This window comes from Vicugna pacos, chromosome 11 (genome assembly GCF_048564905.1).
Source record: "Vicugna pacos chromosome 11, VicPac4, whole genome shotgun sequence".
NCBI lineage: Eukaryota > Metazoa > Chordata > Mammalia > Artiodactyla > Camelidae > Vicugna > Vicugna pacos.
Genome location: NC_132997.1, coordinates 71,377,821 through 71,402,218, shown reverse-complemented (window position 1 = coordinate 71,402,218; position 24,398 = coordinate 71,377,821). Strand labels below are relative to the sequence as shown.

At 44.2% G+C, this 24,398-nt stretch overlaps 1 protein-coding gene across 2 annotated transcripts in view; it reads left to right on the top strand.

Annotated features, from left to right (window-relative positions):
- The window catches only part of MYOF (myoferlin), a 154,246-nt gene that overhangs the window by 40,159 nt on the left and 89,689 nt on the right, over positions 1-24,398 (top strand). For both annotated transcript variants that reach the window (XM_006211033.4, XM_006211032.4), the window contains exons 5-15: positions 494-581; positions 12,648-12,814; positions 13,461-13,589; positions 16,156-16,218; positions 16,309-16,359; positions 17,144-17,174; positions 17,643-17,758; positions 18,390-18,516; positions 19,800-19,903; positions 21,994-22,062; positions 22,165-22,208. In XM_006211033.4, the coding sequence (XP_006211095.2) occupies positions 494-581; positions 12,648-12,814; positions 13,461-13,589; positions 16,156-16,218; positions 16,309-16,359; positions 17,144-17,174; positions 17,643-17,758; positions 18,390-18,516; positions 19,800-19,903; positions 21,994-22,062; positions 22,165-22,208 (989 nt within the window). The remainder of the gene's footprint in view (positions 1-493; positions 582-12,647; positions 12,815-13,460; positions 13,590-16,155; positions 16,219-16,308; positions 16,360-17,143; positions 17,175-17,642; positions 17,759-18,389; positions 18,517-19,799; positions 19,904-21,993; positions 22,063-22,164; positions 22,209-24,398) is intronic.

The following is a 24,398-nucleotide window of genomic DNA, read 5'->3' as shown; positions in this document are numbered from 1 at the left end:
CAGACTTGGTTCCCTATTTAAACCCTATTTTATGAATCACGTTGTTCTGTAACTTTGCTAGTCACTTAACATTCTTTTTAGAGACAAGTGTGAAAATCAGTTTTGGCAATTAATACGAAATAAAACAGATAAGTCAATCACTTAAAATGAGCCTCTGTGACTGTAATTCTGTGAGAGGATCTCCATCCTAGGAAGGAGGTTCTTTGCAAGTTCATGCTTGCTTGTTGCAACTTTCCTCCAGTTTATGAGCAGTGATACACTTGGCAGCCTGTACCAGGTAACTGCTTTCCAGGCGCTCCCACTGCACCTGGGCTCACACATGGGAAGATATAAACAGTGGAGGTGTCATCCTTCTCTGTCTCTCTCTCTGGCTTTCCCATCCCTCTGCTCACCCCTTCTAGAACTTTTCCTTCTGCTGAATTGGTTTGTGTTGAGTCCATTGCATTTTGATGCCCTGCACTGATCCTGTCTGCCATGAATTGCTTCCACCCAGGCTACCATTGACTTGGTGATTGGCTATGAACCACCTTCTGCTCCGCATCCAAATGACCCCAGCGGGACCAGCGTGTCGGGCATGGGAGGTAAGCTGACCCTTCTGAAGGCCCAGCCTATACCTGAGGGCATCTACTACAGACACATGAGGACTGTCCAAGAAAGCTTTCTTTGTCACTGTATCGTCTGTAGCTCTCTGACCACCTAGACAGGGCCCTGTGAGGCAGGTGGAGCTGTCCTGTGTTGGGACATTACAAGCGTCTACAAAATGTCCTTCAAGGCCAAGGGGACAGCAAGACAGTCCCTTCCTGAGCAGCCTCATGTGAGCCTGTCCAGCACACAGACTCCAGCAGAAGGTCCCAGGCCAGGCTTTGCTTCAGGTTTGTGGCTTCCCCCTCACACGGTGTCACCTGGTTGTGAGTCTCAAGAGTGACCTCTGCCCTCCTCACATGTCTCTTCACTCCTAAAGCAGCAGGCTCTGCACTCAGCACCAGTCTCCTGGTTGTTGCCCTTGGATTGGAGCCTCTCTCTCCCTTGTCCCGACCCCCTCTCAGCCTCTGAACAGCTCCTCGGTCCTTCAACCAAGTGCTGCTCTCTGCATATCCCACCTTGTGCTCCTTGCTCCCTGACGCGTGTTGTGGGTCACTCAGGGCCACCAGGTGCCGCTCTGGATGGGCTGGGGCTTGGCTCGGGCTAGGTTTTGGGCCGCAGGTGGAGGGAAGTCTATGACAGTCAGGCCTTTCATAAAGCTGAGTTCGACCTCCTCTTAGCGTCTTTACAGGGTGACGTGATGCTAAACATGTCTGTGCCTTCCTCTGCCTGGAGCCACGTCCCCAGACGCCCCCATTTCCCCAGCCTTGGACCCCCTCATCGTGCTATACTCACCTGCTGCCTTGAAATTCTCCCTCCTGGGTGGGTGCCTGGCCTTTGTTCCCACCAGGCTTGGCTCCTTAGGGCCTGTCCTCTCTGTATTTCTCTGAGGCCGCCTGAGGGGTCTTCATGGCACCTCCTTTCTGCCCTGTGATGTCGCTGCCCTCTTCTGTCTGACTTCTGTCTGCCTCAGCCTCGTCCCAGCCACTGCCTCCATTCACCCACTCTGCAGATAGCCCGATACTAAGGTTTGAAACTGTTTCTTGACCTGGTAGTTGTGAGTGTCCAGCTTGGGTCAGCTGGCCCCTTCTTCGTTGGGGACAGTTGGGGCTGACACAGACCAGCACATCAGCACTTTGCCTTCCCCCTCTGCGCAGCGGCACCACGGGCAGGCTGCTCAGTCCTTGGACTCTCCTGGCCCCACAAGGGCCCTGCAGTGGCTTGAGAATGTCCCTGGCTCCCTTTGCTGCCACAGCAGGGACGACAAATCTGACACAGAGTAACCCATGCAGTCCCGAACAACGCTCCATCAGGGGCTGAACTGAGTGGTCCCACCCACTTCCTTCTGCCCCTCTGCCGATGCTGGCCATCACCAGCACTTGCATTGGCCTGGGAAGGACACTAGGTCCTTTCAGGCCTGAAAAAGGCAGCCCCCAGTGGTGGGCTATCTGGTGTGGCCTCTGAATGGGGAGGATCAGGATGCCTTTTCTTACACTGATGTTTTTCCTAAGCCAGATCCTGTTTATTAGTTTCATAAGGCGGCTGTAAGAAAAGTACCACAAACCAGGTGGCTCAAATGGTAGAAATTTATCCTCTCACCGTCCTGGAGGCTAGACGTCTGAAATCAGAGTGTCAACGGTTGCTTCCTTCTAGGCGCTCAGGGAAAGTCTGTTCCCTGCCTCTTCCCGTTAGGAGGCGGTCACGGGCAATCCTCGGTGTCCCTTGGCTTGTAGACCCATCACTCTGCTCTCTACCTCTGTCATCACACAGTGTTCTCCCTGTATGTCTCTGTCTTCACATGGTGCTGTCTCTCTGTGTCTGTGTCCACATTTCTCACCTCTCATAGGGACACCAGTCATTGGATTGGGCCCACCCTAATCCAGTGCGATCTCATGTTAATTTGATTACGTCTACAAAGACCCTATTTCCAAATAAGGTCACGTTCTGAGGTTACAGATGAGCATGACTCTTGGGATGACACTCTTCAACCCTGTATACTGATAGATAAAAGACAGTTTCATCTTGTGTTTTCCATTTCAAGAGTCCAAATGTTAAATGAGCTTTTTTGTAGTACGCCTTCAGCTGGGCCTTTAGGATAAAAAATAACACTGGTTCATTCAAGTAAAATGGGGAAACTTACAGTTTATGGTGAACTGGTACCACACAATTTCTTAGTATTTATGGAGTGAAGAAATTGGTTGCTGGGTTTTCTGACCTGTCGCTTGATGCTGCAGTGCTGGGGATGGTAAATTCTTTTAAACACAGCTCCTGCCCTCCAGGAACTCTTAGTCCAGGTTAGGAGACAAGACTTTTTTTTCCCTGAAGGTGTAACATTGTGGATAAGAGCAAGGGCTTTGGGGTCAGACTGGCCTCGGTTGGATTCTGTGTCTATTGTTATTAGTCATGTGACCTTGGGTAAGTCACTTAACCTCTCTGCATCTCAGCTTTCTTTACTGTAAGGTGGGGAGGAGAGTAGCACCGTACATCATAAAGTGGTTGCAAGGATTAAATGAGATAATGCTTCGTGGTAGCTATTACTATTATTATTATTACTATTATTACAAAAGCAATTCCAAGTCGCTTGTAGTCATGAGCTCAGTTGAGAGGCACAGTCTGTGCAAACATTCAAATTATTTCCTCTAAAAAGCAGAGCTATTAGAAAAGAATGATCTGGCTTGGCTCAGAGTCATGTTGAGATGACTAAATGCTTTTTAAAAAAAAAATATCTTCAAAAAAAAAAGGGTTGTGTCCTGGTGTACCAGGAAGATTTTGAGAATAAGCGATTTGTCAAGCTATTGAGAGTGTAGGGGGAGGTCCCATCTCCTGAGAAGGACCCTTGTGAGCCCAAGCTCAGAAAACATGCAATTTCCCTGGAGCAAAGGCTGCTTCCTTAGAAATGGGAAAAGTACCAACTCCTGAACTTTTGAACCCACTGGGGAGAAAGCTGTAGCATCAAGGCTCCCTTCGCCTGAGTCTCTTTCTCCTCACTTGGTGGGTTGTCTTGGCAGAACCAGCACTCCACCAGTGCCTCTTGGGTGGAGAGCTCTCCCAGCCTCTTAGGAAGCTAACTCCCAGCAGTTCCAAAATTGGCCTCAGAGGTTCTTTCTAATCCTGATACTGCTGGATGGAGGGAGGAAGTGAGCCAGAACTTGGGTTCCTTTTATCTGGATTTCAAACAAAGACTGTCACCAAGTGCTGGCCTGCAAATGAGCTGTGTCCACAGGGCAATTTTGTGTTTAAGTGTGAAATGCCAAAGTGAGATTTCTTTCTTTAATGAATGAACAGGTTTCTTTGATTTGGAAGTGCCCTCTTTGTTGTGTAAGGTTAACATTTACCACCACCGGCTGGATCAAGAGTGGCTTTCTGAGTGTTGAGTTCATAATCTGACTTAAAGAAACTTTTCTTCAGCATTTAAAAAAAAATCTTTCAATGCCCTAGATTATCTGGATGTTTTAAGAGAAAACTTTTGTCTTAACATGGCAATTCAATTCAACCAAGCAAAGATATCTTTGAGTTCTTAATGCGACTCCATACTTGGGAAGACACTAGGAAAAAACCTCAGAAAACGTATAGTTTTGGGGGGAAATAAGTCCAACAAACCTGAGACAGAGAAGTAACAGCAAGGAGGCCACACCTCCTACCAATGCACATCTTAACATAAACAGCATATGTGGCCCAGAATTTGTTTTTTTACCTCTCTTGAATTGACTTTAAAAACCTTACCATTTTATATGAAAGTCATGAGTCCGCTCCCTCTAATTTATACAGATCTTTTCAAATTTTAAAACATGAACCTGTTGATTTTTCTTAGTTCAAAAGCAATATCTACTTGTAAAAATGTAAACATCATAGGAATATAAGACACAAGAAAGTACAAATCTCTCACAGTCCCATCCTCCTGAGATAACCACTGTTCATGACTATGGATACTGATTTTTAAAGGTTACCACCCACATCATGGGTTCTGCAGAGAAGAAATTGGAAATATTAATGATAGAACACAAAGTGAAGCTTTTCAGGAGAACTTCACCTCTGCAAGTTGAAGAGACTAATTATGACCATAGATCATGGGAACTGAATACTTGATAGGTTCATGGGTGTTTTAAAGATTCTTTTTTAAGAGCAGTTTACCACAAAATTGAGAGGAATTTTGCATCATAATTGCTCAAAGTCTGTAGTTTACCCTTAGAGTTCACGTTTGGTGCTGTACATTCCACAAGTTTGGACAGATGTATAATGGTGTATATGTATCATTATAATATCATACAGGGTATTTTCATTGCCCTAAAAATCCTCCTTGCTTTGCATATTCATCTTTCTCTTACCCCTCCCTCCCTCCCCTTTGGTAACCACTGATCTTTTTATTGTCTCCTTAGTTTTGCCTTTTCTGGAATGTCACAGAGTTGGAATCATACCATATGCAGTGTTTTCAGATTGGCTTCTTTGACTTGTAGTATGCATTTAAGGTTCCTTCCTGTCTTTTCATGACTTGGTAGCTCTTTTTTAGGGCTGAATAATACTCCATTGTCTGATTGCACCACAGTTTATTCACAGGACATCTTGGTTGCCTCCATATTTGGCAATTATGAAGTAAAGCTGCTATAAATATCCATGTGCAGGTTTTTGTGTGGATGTAAGTTTTCAACTCTTTTGGACAAATACCAAGGAATGTAGGTAGCTGAATGGTAGGTTAAGAGTATGTTTCATCTGTAAGAAACCACCAGACTGTCTTCCAAAGTGGCCGTACCAGTTTCTGTTCCCACCAGAAATGAATGAGCGTTCCTGTTGCTCCACATCCTCACCAGTATTTGGTGTTGTCCGTGTTTTGGGTTTTGATCATTCTAATATGCGTGTGATGATATCTCATTGTTTTAATTTGTGTTTTCCTGGTGAGGATGATGTGGAACATCTTTTCATATAGTTATTTGCCATCTGTATGTCTTCTTTGGTAAGGTGTCAAGATGTTTGGTCCATTTTATAATCAGGTCATTATTATCTTATTGTTGAGTTTTAAGAGTTGTTTGTATATTTTGGATAACAGTCTCTCTCTCTCTCTCTCTCTCTCTCTTTTTTTTTTTTTTTGGTCCCTATAAAGTACATTTAACATCAGAAGTATTCAGATGAGGCTTTAGAATAATAATTGAGAAAACAGATAACAGTCCTTTGTCACATGTGTCTCTTGCAAACATTTTCTCTCAGCCTGTGGCTTGTCTTGTCATTCTCTTTCACGGAGCAGAAGTATTTAGCTTTAATGAAGTCCAGTTTATCAATGATTTCTTTCATGGATCATGTCTTTGGTGTTGTGTCTAAGGGGTTCATTTTTAAGGAATGCTTTCCTGGAGCTCTTACATCAAAATGACAAAGGTTACAGACCCTGAAGCATTGGTGCCTTGACTGAAGATGTGTGCTGGCAAAGGAACCCCATTCACTGGCCCACGTCTGAGACTCTTCCCATGACAGGGGTAGCTGACCCAGACACAGGCTTGCCCTCCTGAAAACCTGTTACTTTGGCCGCTTTATTCACCAGATGTCAGTTAGCTCCACGGCCGGAATAAACTATTTAAAAAACCTCACATCTATTTTTGAAGAACCATCTGTTAAAATTGCTACTTTGTCCAATGCTAGAAGTGCAAGAAAATCATTTATAGCCAGACTTGGCCGCATCAAATTTATTTCATTCCACAAACACCAAAGTCAATTTACTTGAAATTCAGTTCAATCCAGGTCAGAAAACATTTATTGACACCTGTCTGTGGGGCATGCAGAGCTGAGAAAGGCATTGTTTGCCACCAAGGAGCTTGTATTTCAGTAGAAATTTATTTCTGCATGAAAGATATAAACGTGAATAGCTGTAACTTAGAGCTGAATATACTAAATTCCCCAAGAGAAGACTAATCTAATTATTACATGAGGAATGTACAGTTTCTTAGAGAAAGTACTTCTTCAGCAGTACGTTTCAACTGTGTAACCTTACTGCCAAGCTCAGCACTTGGAAAACCAATAAATGCTTGGCTGACTGAGTGAATGAATGATTAAATGATGGATGGGCCATGGATATGGTTTGCATTTTTGTTTAAGAAGGGCATTTTGGTGAACACTACTGAATAGACCAAAGTGCCTGATTCATTCAGAGGAGTAATAAAAGGGAGGCATGTTCCTGAGGGCTGGGAGTCCCCGACCAAGACACTTGTCCTTGATGAGCAGACCTTGAGGATCCATGGAAAGTTTTCTGAACAACAGACTATCCTGTTCAGAGCTGCACTGGAACATGCCCAATGTGCTAGAACATCACTGCAGGCAGTGTTTCCACAGTTGGGTCCCTAATTGGCTTTGTCCAGCAAACTGATTGTATTGGGCCATTTTTTCCCCCTAGGATATTTAGGAAAATTAAAGTGATCATGATAAACAAGTGGTTCTGAAACTTCAGACACAGTAAAAAAATCATCAACGGAAATCCTTAAATGTGCAGATTTCCAGCACGTCCCTCCAGAGGGCCTAATCCAGCCGATGTGAAGGAGAACCCCCATCTGTATGGTTCACAAAGACCGCCAGGAGGTTCTGATGGAGGCTGATTTTGGAGTTCACGTTGAGAAGCCGTGGAGTGGAGTGTTTTACTTGGTGAACATTATCTTGTCTGGATTCAGACAGAGCTCTTTGGACAGTGTTTCCTAGATTGGCTCACGGCTTCAGTCAATCAAAGGCAGATGCTGCCAGAATTTCCCTGCAAGCTTGTTTTTGCATCAGTGTTTGGTTACAGGCTCTTCCATGGTACCTTTACTTTCATCTATCTATTGGAACCATTACAGAAGATTCTTAGGGCCCATATAATGCTATTTACCCAGAAATCAGAATGGAGGGGAATGAATTGCTCATGGTTGAAAACAGACATTTCTTTATGTAACTTTTAGCATGTTAGAAACCCGGCAGAGGAATTATTCATCATTCCAGCTAAATCATCATGTTATCTCCAAAATGTTTTCATGCTTAGAAACGTACTCTCTCCTGTTCTGCTTTGTACTTTTTAACTTACACTGATGATATCACACTAGCCCTTTGTTCTAATTTTGCAGTGACCTTTTACCCAAGGTAATTAAATTCTGCCATAACCAGTACTACCACTTAATAAGACCTCGTCATGAGAAACAAAATTAATATCACAGGCAGAGGTGGGCATTCTAAGACTCTGTAAAAACAAGGTTACTGTGGGGAAATAGTAAATATTGACCAAAAAAAGAAAAAAAGAAAAAAAGCATAAAATATTCATGGAGAAGGACTGTCTATCAAGGAATGGAAGAGAATTACATAGGATGGTGGTTCAATTAGTGCTTAGGTGGAAAAGTTAAGAGGCATGAGGAGTGTTTGGATAAAGGGGCCTGCTGGCCAGGGGGGCCTTAGCCACCCTGATTGCCTATTTCCTCAGTGAAATAAGAAGGAAGATCATTAGCTGATGATGAGAAGGGTAGACAGGGTGTTGGAAGCTTTCAAGGTGCAAAACAGGTGGGAGTTCAGGAAAGTAAAAGGATTTGACCTTGTTGGCTAGTCAGTGGCATCTCAAAGCAGTGGCATCTCAAATTAGGAGAACTTGGAAGAAGAGGAAAGATGGTAGGATGGCTGGGCAACCCTGTGAGTCCACTGAAGGTTGGAGATCATGAAATTAAAGTGACCCTAGTCAGTAGTGTGTGTTCATGTTCAGTTACCTGGGTGAAGGGGTGTAGTAAGTGGAGCGTCGAATGGAACAGGTGAGTACGAGGAGGTGAGGGGAAGGGGGTACTGAGAGGCATGAAGAGAAGCGACTGCAGTGTTAGATCACAGAACCTAACAGGTCAAGAGAAGAGCAACGCCAGCAAGGAAGTGGGGGGCAGAGAAAGCGGAAGAATGGGGCAGCTGGTGTGATGATGGAGCAAACTGGAAAGACCGGAAAGATGGCCATTGTAGTGTGTTCAGCAGTGTGTCCCCCCGCCACCAGTTCCTATCTATGTGGAACCTCAGAGTGTGACATTATTTGGAAACAGGGTCTTTGTAGATGTAATCTGTTAAGATGAGGTCGTACTGGAGTAGGACTGGCCCTAAATCCAATGACTGACGTCCTTATGAGAATAGGTGAGGACATAGGGACATGCAGGGGAGAAGGCCATGTGACACAGAGGCAGATTGGAGTGGCACAGCCCAAGCCAAGGAACACCAAGGATTGCCAGGAGCCACCTGCTAGTAAAAGGCAAGGAAGGATTTTTCCCTCGAGGCTTCCAAGGGAGCATGGCCCTGCCAACACCTTGATTTTTGAATTCAGGGACTTGGAACTGATAGAGAATAAATTCCTGCTGTTTTAAGCCACTCAGGTGTGGCACTTTGTTACAACAGCCCCAGGAAGCAAATATGACCAGCAGCTTCCTATTCAGTCAGCAGTTCCTAACTTACTGCCCTCTGTGGTCATGAAACAGTCATTCTTTGTGGATCTGCTCGGCTGTGGCTCCAGCGCTTGCCTGGGTCTCATTATGGGACAACTGCTAAAGCTGGGTGATGGAACAGCTTGTGCAGAAGGGCGTGTTCGGCAGTGCCCTAAGGGCTCCCATCGTTCTTTGTGGAACACTTAGAGTGTTAGCATTGTTTAATCCTTTACAGCTTCCTGCCACATAAAGGGGTGATTTCCTGCTTAAATATACTTCTGCTGCTACGCAGCGATGCTGATGGTAAGCATGACTCAGGCTGGTTTCCTCCAATCCATCCTTTCAGCCTAAAGTCTGACTAACAAGGTGTTTCCAAAAGCAATTGGTTTTTTGCTACCTGCAGTCTTTCTCTGGATCTTTTATTCAAGAACTCAGTGAGGGCTTGTTCAGAGCCCAGCTCTGCAGGGATATGATCTACTCCTTCTTCTGCCATAAACAACCACCAACCGCAAGTGGAATAATTCACAGCAGGGAGGAAATCCCATTTGGGCCCAGGATGGTCCAAGGAAGTTCATTTTCATTGTTGGAAGAGGCTTAAAGCCATGCCTCCCAGCCATTGCCTAGTCCGGAACAGGTTTGAGCAAGGGGAGCCTGACCCTCCCTGCTTCCCTGAGGCTGGTGCCGGGGCTGGGAGGAGCGCCCCCTGGCGTCTGGGTGCTCTCTCCTGAGAGCTGTGCGGGGGTTTTGCCAAACTGCTGGAGAACCTGAGAAGGCTGGAGCAGGCGTGAGGGTGCCCTTGTTCTTTTCCTCACTCCGCATTCATCAAGCCCCTGCTATGTACTAGGATTTATGTCAGGCACGGGGCAGGTACAAAGATGAAAAGGGCAAGCCTCACACCACCGTTCTGAAGGTTACCTACAGTTTAACAACAGTTGCAGGACTAGGTGGTGAGGACTGGACAGAACCATGTGTGGTAGACCGAGAAGGGGGACTCACTCTGGGAGAGGTGGGGAGGGACTTACCAAGACGTGTGTTTCCTCTGGAACTTGAGGGAGTGAGGAGCCCACCTGGTGGAGAAGAGGGGGAAGGACATCCTGAGAGCTCAGATCCGGGTGCCCGACGATGGGCAGCAGGCGAGCCCCTTTTGAAGCCTCTTTAAGAATAGGGAAGAAGAGACCCAGATTATCGTGCAGAGGACAGAGGTAGCTATTCTCCACCTTTGGCTTCTATGGGGTTTCCCTGTGTCCTGACAAAGATGTAGAGGAATGAAGAGGACAGCATCTCCTTCAGCTGCAGCCTGGTTCTAGATCTAGTCTTAAACCAGCGAGGTCAGGCAAAGACTTGGTCCTGGTTTCAGCTTCGCTCCTAATCACCTAACAAGTTGCCAAATCCTCTGGACCTCAGTTTTTCTACCTGAAAATGGGGGGAGGGTCAGGTTGGACTGAGGATCTCTAAGGTCCCATCTAGTCTGACATTCTGTGGGTCTAAGACTTCTTGAAAGACTGTGAAGTTTGGATCCAGAGAAAGTTGGGTCAGAGGAGCAAAGGGCTGAGGAATAGAGTGGGAAGTCACCCTCGTGAATAGGAGACAAAGAGGGGGACCTCAGAAGACCCTGAAAAGATTTAGTCAGAGTGCCAGGAGGAGAGCTGCACAATTCAAAGAAGTCTGTGTGGGCCCCGGTGTCCTATGCCATGGAAGGTGGAGCATGAGGATTCAGAAAAGGGCCCTGAGCTTAGCAAGAAGAGATCATGGTTGACCTTCGCAGAACAGGAGCCAGGCTTGGGTGGGCTGAGCATGAATGGAGGGGTGGTGAGGAGGAGGGCTCCCCTGGGCTAACCTCTGAAGTAATACCTTGGAGGGACCTTTCACTTCCTCCCTCTGTGCCCCGACTCCCGTGCTGCCCACTGACTGCCCCACATTACCCCATTACTGCTCTCTAGTGTTCTGACTTCTCAACAAAACTAAAAACAAACAAACAAACAAAAAAAACCAAAAAAAATTTGGTACTGCTTTCTGTCAGAACTGTGTTAAAGACTTTGCATATAGGTTAATTTGTCTTTACCATAACCTTGTGATAGATACTATTATTTCTCCTTTTTTATAAATGAGGAAACTGAAACAGAAATTAAGAGACATGCTCAGACTCACATAGCTTGAACCTGAGATTTGAACCCAGGCAGCATGAAACCAGAGTCCAAGTTTTAACAGCTGACACTGTGATGGAACTAATTCATACTATAATGTGAGTGACTGACTGATTACTCCAGATGGAAATTGTCTCCTACCCGAGACTCCTTTGCCTTGTAATGGAGAAGTTTCAGAATCCAAAGGGTGGGAGTGCAAATGCTGGTATTTTTTTGGACAAGGTGGTTAGTCTTCTAATCTCTTAAATTATATTGTACAGATTACTGGAAGTTCAAATTTTTTGTCTATGAGAAAAAGAAAAGCTGACGTTTGTCAGTGAGTTTTCAAGAGTTTGTGACTAAAAGGGGAGATATAGAAGGCAGAGATGATTTTTGTTTTTTTAGGAGAGAGAGATCCATGCATATTTGAAGGCAGAGAGAAGGTCCTTGTGGGGAAGGAGCCATTGGAGGTACTTGAGAAGGGGGGTCACTTGGAGGGGTCCCCAAAGAATCAGAAGGAAGTACAGTCTCAGGCATGGGAATGGGGTTCACTCTACTAAGCAGGAAACATATTTTCCTCCGGAGCCTGAAGGGAAGATTGGGGGATAAATGAGGGGACAGATGTGTGTGGAAGTGACAGCTAGGAGAACGAAGGGAGAGTATGCTGACCACCTTGGGCTGCTTGGTGAGAAAATTGGAGGTGAGTTTCTCATCTGCCGTGAGGGTGGAGAGGGCATTTATGATCAGGAGCCTCCAGCAGAAAGGGGTCAGTGCAGAACCTCGTGAGTAAAAGTCTAGAGAAAAGACCTGCAGCAGGAAGGGTAGAGTTGTCCCCTCTGCAGGGCTCCAGTTTTCCACGGCATTTCCCCATCTCAGTGTCCTCACTGCAGAAAGGCCCCTGACCTCAGGCTGGGTTTCCAGATTAGAACTGAGTGATCTTAGGCTGGATCTGTTTGCACCGGCTCCTCTTCTCGCTCTCCCAGTGGCCTCTGCGTTCTCCCCATCACCTTGAACACAGCCTGATGAGTGACTTTTAAATGATGGTCATATATAGATTCTTTAGAAAAATGTGTTCATGTGCATCAGGACACTCGTTCAGGCCACAGAAACAGACTCACAGACATAGAAAACAAACTTGTGGTTACCGGGGTGGGGGGTGGGGAGGAAGGAAAGGGATAAATTAGGAGTCTGGGATTTGCAGATGCTAACTACTTTACATAAGATGTAGAAACAGCAAGGTCTTATTGTTCAGCACAGGGAGCTATCTTGTAATAACCTATAATGATAAAGAGTATAAAGGGGAATGTATATATGTATAACTGAATCACTGTGCTGCACACCAGAAACTAGCACAACATTGTAAATCAACTTCACTTCAATTTAAAAAAAAGAGTCTGTATCTGAATCACAGCTTGTCCCAAGTCAGCATTACCAATAAGCATCTCCTTCACCTGCTGCCTCAGGAACACCGAAAACTCCTGGTGTCCAGGAAACCAGCGTGTTCTGACACGTCCAGGGTGAGAGCCATCTCTGACTGGATCCCTTTTTGGTGTTTTAGGAGAAGAGGAGGAAGATGGCGGAGACGAGGATGGGTTGGACGGTACAGTCAGGGTCCCTGTGCCCAAGGGCCGGGGAGGGACAGTGTCAGAAGCTCACCTTGCCCGGAGGCTCACGAAAGGGAAGAGCAGCCGGCGGATGCTGTCCAACAAGCCACAGGACTTCCAGGTAGGAACAGCCTGGGCGCCCCGCATCCCTGTGGTGCCACCAAATCATCCAACTTCTAGCAAATGTGGTGTTGTGGGGAAGAGCCTCTGCCTGTGGGCGATGGCTCAGCTAGCACAAAGGGATGTCAGGGCATAAACCCAGCAAGAAGATCTCCCACCTTTCTTCTGCATGCAGCAGTGAATGTAGTCAGTCCAGATGAGGCACTTCAGAGAAATAAAATCCACTTTGGTGGTAGGAGAGCGCTAATCAAAGAACAGAAGCTTAGGTATTGCGTTTTTCACAGCTCTGGCTCCTTCTTTGGGAGATAGGCTACGGAGTGAGTTCGTAGCTCCTGGGGCTCAGGAAGACCAGGCGGGAGGCTGGGGTCTGAGCAATGGCCCCTGCCCAGCCCTGCCCTTTCCTGAGCCAGCCCTGGACTATTGCAACCCCACTACTGCTCTTGGTTTTTGCATCCCCACTCCAGTTCCCACCGTGAGAGTGAGCACAGATGGTCGCTCCCAGTCCGAGAGCACCCACTGCATTGCAGAGCTGCCCTGGCCTGGTTTCAGTGGTCTTTTCTGGTGGATAAGCAAAGGCAACACCTGAGGATTCTCTTACACCTCATGCTGGGAAAGGATCGATAACGACTCCCCTTCTGTGCTTGCAGATCCGTGTCCGAGTGATCGAGGGCCGGCAGTTAAGTGGCAACAACATCAGGCCTGTGGTCAAAGTCCACATCTGTGGCCAGACACACCGAACAAGAATCAAGAGAGGAAATAATCCATTTTTTGATGAGGTAAATGGACAAATGTGTGTCCTGCTCTGAGTCTGTTCTGTTTATATGCATATAAATTTATACATCAATTCTTGGGTCCACTCGCCTTCCCCTGTCCCATGTGGGAGGGGAACAATGTGCACACTTAATTGTACACACAATACAAGGTACCAGCGGTAAACATGACTCACTAAGAACCACTGAGTCTTGAAGCCACACGGCCTGCTTCGTCCTTGGTTTCCAGAGCTGTTGGTATCTTTCTGGTGGTTTTGCAACAACTTCTGGAAGGAGCCCTTCCTAAGCGGTCCTCGCATCCCTTACGATGGAGCACACCAAGAGCTTACACCTGCCTTTGCTCTTTGTAATTAGCAGATGTCTCTGAGGGATGACTCGTGTGACTAAGTCACTGACTTTTTAATGGTGTCAAAACCTACTTGGCTATAAAAATCATGTAAGTTAAAGGAAAGCAGTTATGAACCAAAAGGGGTTCCCCCCAATACTGAGAATATAGCGTGTTCTGTTGCCCTCTTCTGCAACGTTCTTCAAAAATACTGAGTACCTTGATAGTCATCTTCACTATCAGGAAACTCCACAATTAGAGCTATGAGGAGAAATGGTAAGTTTGGGGAATTTTTCAGAGTCCAACCTTACTCTGCTGAGGAGACGCATTTCTGAGATTCCTCTGGGCTCAGGCTCTGTTCTCTGAGCCCAGCCCTTTCCTGCCGTAGTTTCTTCTCCCAGGTCCTCTTAGTTTCCTACAGCTTGTAATCCCAGCCCTGGCTCTGGCCTTGGTTCTTTTTTCTGACCTCTATTCACAAAAGGAACCGGTTTCCCCTGTATGGTGCTCCTGTTTCTTTCCCTTTGTTCCAGCTGCCCCCCAGCTTTTCAGACGCCCCATCTTCTCACCTTCTAACTTCTCCATAGGTGAACCACAGGCAAGCAGGCAGATAAGTAGGGTCAAAGCTAACATAAGAGGTGGGTGCACACCGATGGGGCCACTGGAAGTGACTTGTGAAAGGCCGGGAGAGAGTCACGTTGAAGGACAAGACTAGATTGCAGGGAGGATGAGGTAGGGGGTGACCTGATGCCTAAGGCATGGGACCCTTCAATCCATTTATAATGCAGGACAAATATTTACTCAGCTACATTCTGAGGAGCCCAGCGTGAATCTCCCCCTCAGAATTTTTCCATTTTAATGAATTCTTTTGCGATTAGATCTCTTGGCAAAAGGAAAGGATCAAATAACGGGGCCTCTAAACAGACCAATTCATAAATCAATAAAAAGATTTTACTAAAAAAATCCCTAATTTACATACATGTTCTTAACCAGTGATTAAGCTTGGGATCACCGATAATGGGACAGACAGACATGTGTGTCCTGATGTGATATAATGGAAGTAATCAACATCACCTGTGCCATTTCTTGTCCAACAGTCAACATGAATCTAACAGTGAAGAATCACTGACAGAAATCCAGGTTGTGAGATACTCTACAAAGCATCTCGTCTGCACAAAAGTAAACAACAAAAATAAGCCGGGAATATTACTCGAGATCAAAAGAAACTAAAGAGATACAACAACTGAATAGAATGGAAGATCCTTGAGTGAATCCTAGATTTAAAAAAAAAGCTAAAAAGAACTTTTCTCAAAACAATTGTAGAAATTTGAAATTTTACTATGTTACATGTTAAATTTCTAGGGTATGATAATAGTATTATGATTATTGTAGAAAGATGTCCTTGCTCTTAGGAGATGCATGCAAAGGTATTTTTAAGGAGTAAAGCATTATGTTATCCAGAACCTTCTTCCAAATAGTTGTTAAAAATAGAGAGATAAAGCCAAAAGCCAATGTAACAGGTGAACACATGTGAAAGATGGTGTTTATTTACCGTTCTTTCAATTTTTTTCTGTAAATTTGAAATATTTCTAGGTAAAAAGTAGGAAGAAAAAGTCTCAGTTTAAATAAATGCTCAGTCTTTCCCACTTAGGATCAACATTTATTGGTACATAAAGTTTTGGTATTATGATACAACCTCTATAAACCCAATTTTCATTTCCCAAGAATCAACCTTCTTAAACTTAGCTGTCACCATGAGTTAAAATGTGGTCCATGCTGATTCTACTGAGGGACCAATATAATCTAATGGGCAGATTTGGCTTTAAAAGTGCGTTCTTAGAAAGAACAAAATTAGAGTCACTGGATAGAAATGATAGTGCTAAAAATGGTAGAGAATTATCCTTAAGTTCCCAGATCATGCAAGCCCCAAGCATGTGAAATAACCTTAGATCTTTAGTTAACTATTACATATCTGGTCCCAAAAGAGCAATTTTATTTAGGTAAGTAAACGCTATAGTTGTTACTTAACCCTTTTGCCTTTTTCCAACATGCAGAGTTTACTGTGAATCTCATGGTGCTTAAGCTCCAGGGGCTTTGGCAAGGTCCTGGAGTGTGTCCATGTGGTCAAACCTAATTTGGGTTTGTGCCTTGTATTTTCTTATGAGGGCCCCCAAAATTGTAGCAGCAGATCCCACTAAAGCTAGTCTACCCCTGCTGACCTTCAAACACTTTTCTCTTCTGTTTCAACAGTTATTTTTCTACAATGTCCACCGGACTCCTTCTGAATTGATGGATGAGATCATCAGCATTCGGGTACGGGAACCACAGGGTAGGAAGGGAGTGGTCACTAACTGAACTGCCAGATCCGGCTGGTAATCTTTTCACTGCTCTTCTTTCTTCTAGGTTTATAATTCCCATTCTTTGCGGGCAGACTGTCTGATGGGGGAATTTAAGGTGGGTGTCAACTGTGTGTTCCATTCAACTTACATCAAAGATGGGCTCTTTCATAATGAGGAATCTGATTCCTGACCAGGTCTCAGGATGCCCATCTGGGTAACATCTTAAGGTTATGAGTAAGGCATTGAGGCTATGATCCTTGTAAGACATTGATGCTGTGATCCTTGCTGAAGGCTGGAATGCCAGTAGGACATCAGAAGTTCTAGAAGATGATCTGGGTCAGGCATACCCTATCTGCCACGAACTAGCCACATGTCATCCTCTCTGGTCCTCAGTGTCTTCATCTGTAAAATGAAGACTAGGTGAGATAGAATATAGAAAGCACCCAGCACAGCGCTTGACATATTGGAGTGCCCAGTCAATTGGTTATATTAATATTAGCATTAGTGTTAGTTGGAGGAGAAGGAAGAGGATAATTGGATAGGTGACTTCCTGTAGGGTGACCAAAGTCCAGGCTTGCCTGGGACAGAGGGGTTCCACAGAATGTGATACTTTCTGTGCCCCTGGAAAAGTCCTAAACAAACCGGGACACATTGGTCACCATGTCCCTTCCAGCTCTTAGACAAGCTTATTCATTCAAAATGATGGATTGGGGGCCTTCTGTGTATCATACTTCAGGCAAGGCATTGGGTGTACAGAGAGGTTAAGATGGAAGTGTTGGGTCACAAAGTAATTTGTCAAGTCAAAAGCTTTATTTTTAAATGTAATAATGATGATTTCTAGAGATGATTGAACTAATTTTAAAATCTGTTTGAACTACTTAAAAATTTTTTTTTCCCAGATTGATGTTGGATTCGTTTATGATGAACCTGGTAAGTAATGTCCTCCATGAACTTGAAGACTCTGGGAATCGAAAAAATTGGGGGGATCAAGGAATCAAAAAAATTTTTTTTTCTTGGTTAAGAAGAGGAAAAGATATGTGGTGGGAATTATAATAGTATCTTAGTATGAATGTCTTTTATTTAATCTAATGGTAATCACCCTAACATTTATAAGTAGGCTGTTTCTCTGTTTTGTGAGGATAGTTTCATCTTATCAAATTCAAATTTTAAAACCAGTTAATAGAGCTTAGAGTGTCTTGTTTGAGTCACACCAGGGCAGGATGTGGGTGGGGAGTCAGTGCAAAGCAGTGGACATTAATATAGAGTCTCACTTGGGGAATTTTGCACGTCATGGCAATGCTTGGAGGAAATGCTTATTTATCTTATAGCAGATGAAGTCATGGACCTGTCAGCTTCTCTGTTGCATGTCCCTGTCCTTTTACACCTTCTTTATTTTAGGTCATGCTGTCATGAGAAAATGGCTTCTTCTCAATGACCCCGAAGATGACAGCTCGGGTGCTAAAGGCTACATGAAAGTCAGCATGTTCGTCCTGGGAACCGGAGACGAACCTCCCGTGAGCTTCCAGTTCTCTACCCTTTACATTTTTTCACTAAAAACGAGGACCAAGAGTTAAGCAAGTGGGGGCCAGGGGTTGTGAAATGGAGCCTCTGGTCGATAACCCCAGCCCTCCAATGTTTCAGCAGCTGTCCTTTCCTTCACTACAGTGTTATTATTCTGGCTCATGTAGGCTCCTTCCTGGTGTCTATGAGTGGGATTTTTTATTCAGTAAAGATGTATGTTTTTAAGACTCCCCCACATCACCGTATCTACAGAGCGTGGCTCACTTGCAGAATCAGTCATTGCTCCCTAAAGGTGCAGTTGTTATTCCAGAAAACTGGATGGCAAACCAGTAGCCAGAAAGAAATTAGGAAAAGCTTCAGGAACTCTCTCTCTCTTTCTATATTTAGTGCTCATAAGATTACAGAAGGACACATTATTTTCTTGTAGTGTAGTGATCAAAGAAACATAGGAGCGTTGCCTTTGTAGAGCAGCTTTCAGGTTGAATTGGTGCCGCTCTTAAGCCCCAAATACAGGAAATCCTAATGAAAAGAGTTCCGATGGGTTTTATTTGACAAGCATCGATTTGGCTTCTTCCAAGGACCACTTTTCTATGTGTATAATGTGTGATCATGTGTCCCCAATAGCCTGAGAAGCAAGATCGTGATAATGACAGTGATGACGTGGAGAGTAACTTGTTACTCCCTGCTGGCATCGCCCTCCGGTGGGTGACCTTCCTGCTGAAGATCTACCGAGCAGAGGACATCCCCCAGAGTATGTACTGATTTGCTCCTGCCCCAGGGCCATCAGTTATCTGCAGGTTGAGATGTATTAAAATTATACTCTGAATAGTGACCAGTGGTCCCTGCCATAGGTCTCTCTTCTTAAAGGCCTTTGTGGATTCATTTTCATTCATTCTGGATCCACTGAAAGTCACCTACACAGACTTACAGGGCAACCTATTGGTCACTGACCCATGGACCTTATGGAGCCTTCAACCCATTCAGCTCTATCCCGTCTCTCGTCAGTGTTCCACGTCTTCCCCTTATTCTAGAGACTCTCAAAGAGAGGTCAGCAGTCAGCCCTGCCAACTCCTTTCATCCCCAATGAAAATGTGAAATTTTATAAACAAATAAATGTCTTTGCTATCAGACTATTAAAAATGGCTGAGCAAAGGGTGGCTAAGTGCCAGTAACTGAAATTCTGTCACAATTGTGTTACAAGATACGGTTATTAAGAGATTGGGTGCATCTAAGAGAATGACTTAGAGCGACTGTATTCATGGAGACCAGTCCAGTTAATCCTCTGTCCTTGCGGAGAACCCAGCATCCTACCTGGCTTGCCTGGCCTGTCTGCTCCCTGCTGGGTCCTGGGGCACCGGGCCTCTCTCCCAGTCCCCAGGAGGCAGCACACACTGTACAGGCCAAGGAGCTCGTTAGGATTTGCTGCTTTCCTGGGAACACCCTGTAACGCCTCCCAGACCACTTCCCCTCAGAAATAGCTTAAATAAAGTAAATAAGTTAAACCTCACATGGTACTGCCTGCTTGGGTCTGTTCAGCTGATCTCTGTTCACTCTTAAGTTTGCTAAAACAGAAATTTACTATTTGTAGTTAATTAAACATGTAATTTTTGATTATGCCCAATTTCCTTGAATTTCTCAGAAGAGGTCAGACTAGGCCTATATGTTGACCTAAAGAACCTTTTCCAAATTGAAACGGCCTGAGTTTTTGAATTGCCTCTTACTCTTTTTGGATGGAGTTTATTCTACTTTTTTCCCCTCAATAAATGATCAATTCCCAACATAATTTATTGATTTATTTCTCAAGGTGCTGCTGTTGATTTGAAAACTTTGTGGGAAGAACATATTTTCTGTTTCTCTCAAACAAGACAAAAAGGACTTCTGCGATCCAGTGCCCCTAGTGCTGGCCACTTTTGAGAACAATGCTTGTTGCAGCTATTTTTCTCTGTAGGAGAAAATTTTTAATCTTGCTGAGTGATGTCTGTTCTTTTAAGAAAATCAGATCTAATTTCTGCTGTGTGACATGTTGCTTTCCAGTGGATGACGCCTTCTCCCAGACAGTCAAGGAGATATTTGGAGGCAGCGCAGATAAGAAAAACCTAGTGGATCCTTTTGTAGAAGTTTCCTTTGCTGGAAAAAAGGTTTGTATGTGATCTAAATGCAGATGCTTCTAGAAACACATGTGCTTTTCCTTGGAGTGATTTCTTGCTTATTCTTTGTTCGAGTACCCCCCTGATGCGCTGGACACTGTGCGGGAACACAGATTATCTGAGCCTGAACATGCCAGACTTCTCCAGAGGGTTATTTTGGAGTACAAAGTACGCAGAACTCAAATGAGAAAATTCAGTCTTTTTGAAACATTAGAATAGTGAAAGCTACCACTGAATTATTTGGATTATTTCCAGGTCCACACATTATCTTAATCCTAGTTAAGGTCCCTAGCGAGCAACAGTGATCCCTGGTAAATGTGGGCGGATAGCCCACCGTACCCAGCTGCCCACTCCTGTCTTCTATCTCACCTCCCATGCCCCATCAAGCTGCTGAAAATGGAGAGTTGAGCAGGGGAACCCCATCCCAGCGCTCTGAAGAAAGCTGAGAGGCTCTTGGTGTAGGAACACCTGTAAGCACCACTTTTACCTGCAGAGATGATCAAAGATTGGAGAGTGGGATTCTACATAGAATAACAATGCACCAGACAGTTCTAGGCATGAAGACATAGCATCTTTTATGTCTCTGAACCATTTATTTATGACAGTGAGATGTCATAAACCCCACGTAGGGCCTGGGATATTTCCTGGGAGAGTCTATGGGAGATGATGGAAAGGACTTCAGTTCTGGAGCAAAATGAAGCCAGCTTTAAATGCAGGCTTCACCCCACTCCGTGGGCAGTGACAGCAAATCCCGTATCTCCTGAGTCTCAATTTCCTGAACTATATATATGTGAGGATAATGATAGTCTCATAGGATTGTTGAAAGGGTTCATTAATTCGAGAAGTAAATATTGTGCGTCTACTAGGTTATCAGATACTGTCCCCCGTGTTGGGGATAAAGTGAGCGAGACAGTCTTTGTTCTTGTGGAGTGTACATAGAAGGGACAGCAATAAACAAGCAAACAAGAAGTTGAATAACTTCAGCTAGTGTTGACTACTTCGCAGATAATAAAGCAGAGGACAAGAAGTGATTGGTGCCGGGGGCTGGAGGGATATCAGCTGGGTTTTCAGGTGGGACACCCTTGAGGATGCGACATTTGAGCAGAGTCCTAGATGATGCAAAGATCTGGAGGGCTGGGGCCTCCAGGCAGAGGGAAGAGCTGATGTAAAGGCTCCAAGGAAGAGATCCATCTGCGGGGAAAGCATGCTGATGCGGCAGGAGTGGAGCAAGCCAGGAGGAAACTGAGAGATGAGGTTGGAGAGATGGGGTTGGGGAGCGGGGCAGGGAGGGCTTTATCGGGCAGAGTTTGAGTCGACTTGATTCTGCGTATACTCGAGGAGCTGACAGAAGAGGCTATGCGGGGAGTGGCATGAAAGTAAGGAGGCAGGAGAGGAAGTAGGGATCCAGATGGGAACCCACTGCCGGCATCTGGGGAAGATCAGATGAAAATAGAGGTGTCGGTGTTATTAATGAATTGGATGCGGCATGTAATGGGAAGAGAGGTGTGGTGGCTGACTCTGGCTCAAGCCTGAACAGCCTTGTGAATGGAAAGACAGGAGCATTTTGGGGAGCAGGGAGAGGGATTGGTGTGCAGGATCAAAACATCGGTTGGGACATGTTAGTGAAGAGATGCTTATTAGATGGTCTGTAATGCATACTCACTAAATATTAACTCTTGCATCATGATGCTAATCCAATGTTAGTAATCTGGTGATTGAAAACTAACTTTTATTGGTTTTTTTTGTGGGGGGGTGGGGTAATCAGGTTTATTTGTTTGTTTGTTTAATTGTTGGTACTGGGGATTGAACCCTGTACCTCGTGCATGCTGAGCATGCGCTCTACCACTGAGCTATACCCCGCCATGGAAACTAACTTTTAGTGTATAGAAGAAGCAAAGATTAAAATTAAACCCATGTCATATTTTACCAAATTGTTATCAAGAAAAATAAACTTTTAGCGAGGTTGCTAAGTATATAGCTTATAAGTAAACTGCTAGGGTCATAAACTAGTATGCATATATTATAAACTTTGAAAAATTACAAACTTGAACACCTGCTGTTTTGTTTTGATGATTTTACAGGTTTGCACGAATATAATTGAGAAAAATGCCAACCCTGAGTGGAATCAAGTTGTTAATCTTCAAATCAAGGTTTGACTTTCTTTTCTTTTAGAAAAAGTAAGAATACTTACTCTTATAATTACTGAATAAGTTGAGAAATAACTACTTTTTTTTTCCGTTTCTTTTTAACAGTTTCCTTCAGTCTGTGAAAAAATAAAATTAACAGTATATGACTGGTGAGTTAAAAAGGATTTGTGTCTAATTCAAAATTTAAAATTTCAAATTCAACATTTGGATATTGAGGAACATTACTTTAGAGGATCTAACTCTTACTTTTCAGGACATTTGCTTTTCTTCCAAAGGGAAGGGATAACCTGCTCCTGGAATCGGATGTTTTCTTTAAAAATAATAATAGTGGCAGAAAAGCTTTAAATATCTTGGTTCAGCTGCCAGTAAACGGAAGGAAGGAAAAATGATCTGAATATACCCCAAGATAAGAAAGCAAGGCTTTAAATACCGTCAGACTGTCCAAAATAGACTTCAGAAATAGAGTAAACTATCCTGGGAAGAATCACCAAAACATTCTGAGAGCTGTTCTCTGTTGTTGTTAGAAAGGAAAGTGGACAGAGCTCCCTATCTGATTGAATGTGAAGAAAATTCATTGAAAAGTTCTGATGGACTTTAGCAATAATTGGCCATAATGAGGCCATTCTTGGGTCTCTTCTAGTCGGATGGGTCATTCAGGTGGCAGCCCTCAGCTTCCTGGGGGTGGGAATGGCAAATATCATCACAGTCGTCAGTGGAACCACCACCATCATCATCATCATCATCATTTATTATTGTATTAGCTGCTGTGTTTTGAGCACGACTGAGTGCCAGGTGCTGTGCCTCAGGCCTTATCTACATTATTGCAGTTAGTCATTAGAGTAACCCTAAGGAACAGAGACTATTATTAGTTCATTTTACAGATGGAGACCCTGAGGCTCAGAGGGGTCAGGTGACTTGGCCACAGTCACTCAGATAGTTAGAGGCTCAGTTGGGTCCCCATCCTGCCTGGCCCTAGTTTTTCCTTTGGCCCAGTGACTTTCATGTTAGTGCCCTCTTGGGACTATGGCAACAAGGCACTTGGGGAGGAGGGGAGTAGGCTTTATTTTGTTCAATGACCACATCACAGGATGAAGTCATGGACCACATCATTGAGGGCCCTGAAGGGGGCCAAGGCCAAAATGAATCCCCCTTCCAATGAGTGTGAGCTAGTTTTAAGGCCCTTGGGCCCCTCAGTTGACACGCTGAAGGTGTTCCAGAGGCCTTAGGAATCCTCAGGACTGTGGGCTTGAACCCTGCATAGCTCAGGTGACCACTCTGGCCTGCAGTAGGATGATCTCTGATTGAGCCATCCCAGAGTTGCCTGTGGTTGCTGCAAATGTGGGTTTTTTTTTTCCTGACCTAGTCTGCCCTCTCCAAAGCAATAGCAGATCAGGATGTTTAGAGAGACCCTGTTTAACTGGGGAACCCTTGGATCCAGATCTTAGGTTACATACCCTGTAGGGTATTTGCACAACTGAGGGAAGCTAAGGATTCTTTAAATGTGCTCTAGACCCTTCCAGATGGACAGAGAACATGCAAGTCTCATACATGTGATGGGCTTAATACCCCAAAGTAATAATTTTTCCTCATGCAAACTATGTTTAATTAGTCACTTTCTATAACTTAATATTATTATACTATATAATGTATAATATTATACATAATGTACATAATAGTACTATTAAATATAATAATATACTATAGTATAATCTTTCCTCAAAATACTGAATGAACCTTTTTCCTCCCTCCCATGGGGTCCTAAACTTCAGAGTGAGTGCCACTAAATGAAATAAAGAAGAGTAATTAAACAGAGAGCATGTTATTAATATAAGCCTTATTTTTTTACACCTACTATGTGCTCAGCCAGGGACCATTTCCTGAGTTAGACTCACAGACTCTCTAAGATACCCATGGAAAGATACACAAAGTTGTATACACTTGTAGTGAGCAAACTTGTCCCTACCACATAGATAAGATTCAGGCTCTAGGTAAGCAAATGCAGTCATAAAAAATAGTCTTTCTCTCCTAGTACCTGCCCAATTAATACTTGAATTGAAAGGGAAGTTTTTTCTTTATGAAGGAGCCTTAGATATAGCCCAGTGTAGTTGTTGGCGTCATCATAGTCATTAGTGTGACCATGCTAAAATAAGATATGTGCACTCCTTCTATGTAATGTGACTTTATTACACTCACCAAGCAATGTGCCTGTAATTGATCCATTCATTTTATGGCAACAGTGTTGAATGTGGCCTTAGGCAGATCCCTTGACTTCTGTAAAAATCTCAGTTTCCATAACTGAAATGAGTTGTCTGATTAGATCAATGTTTATCGAAGGGTGG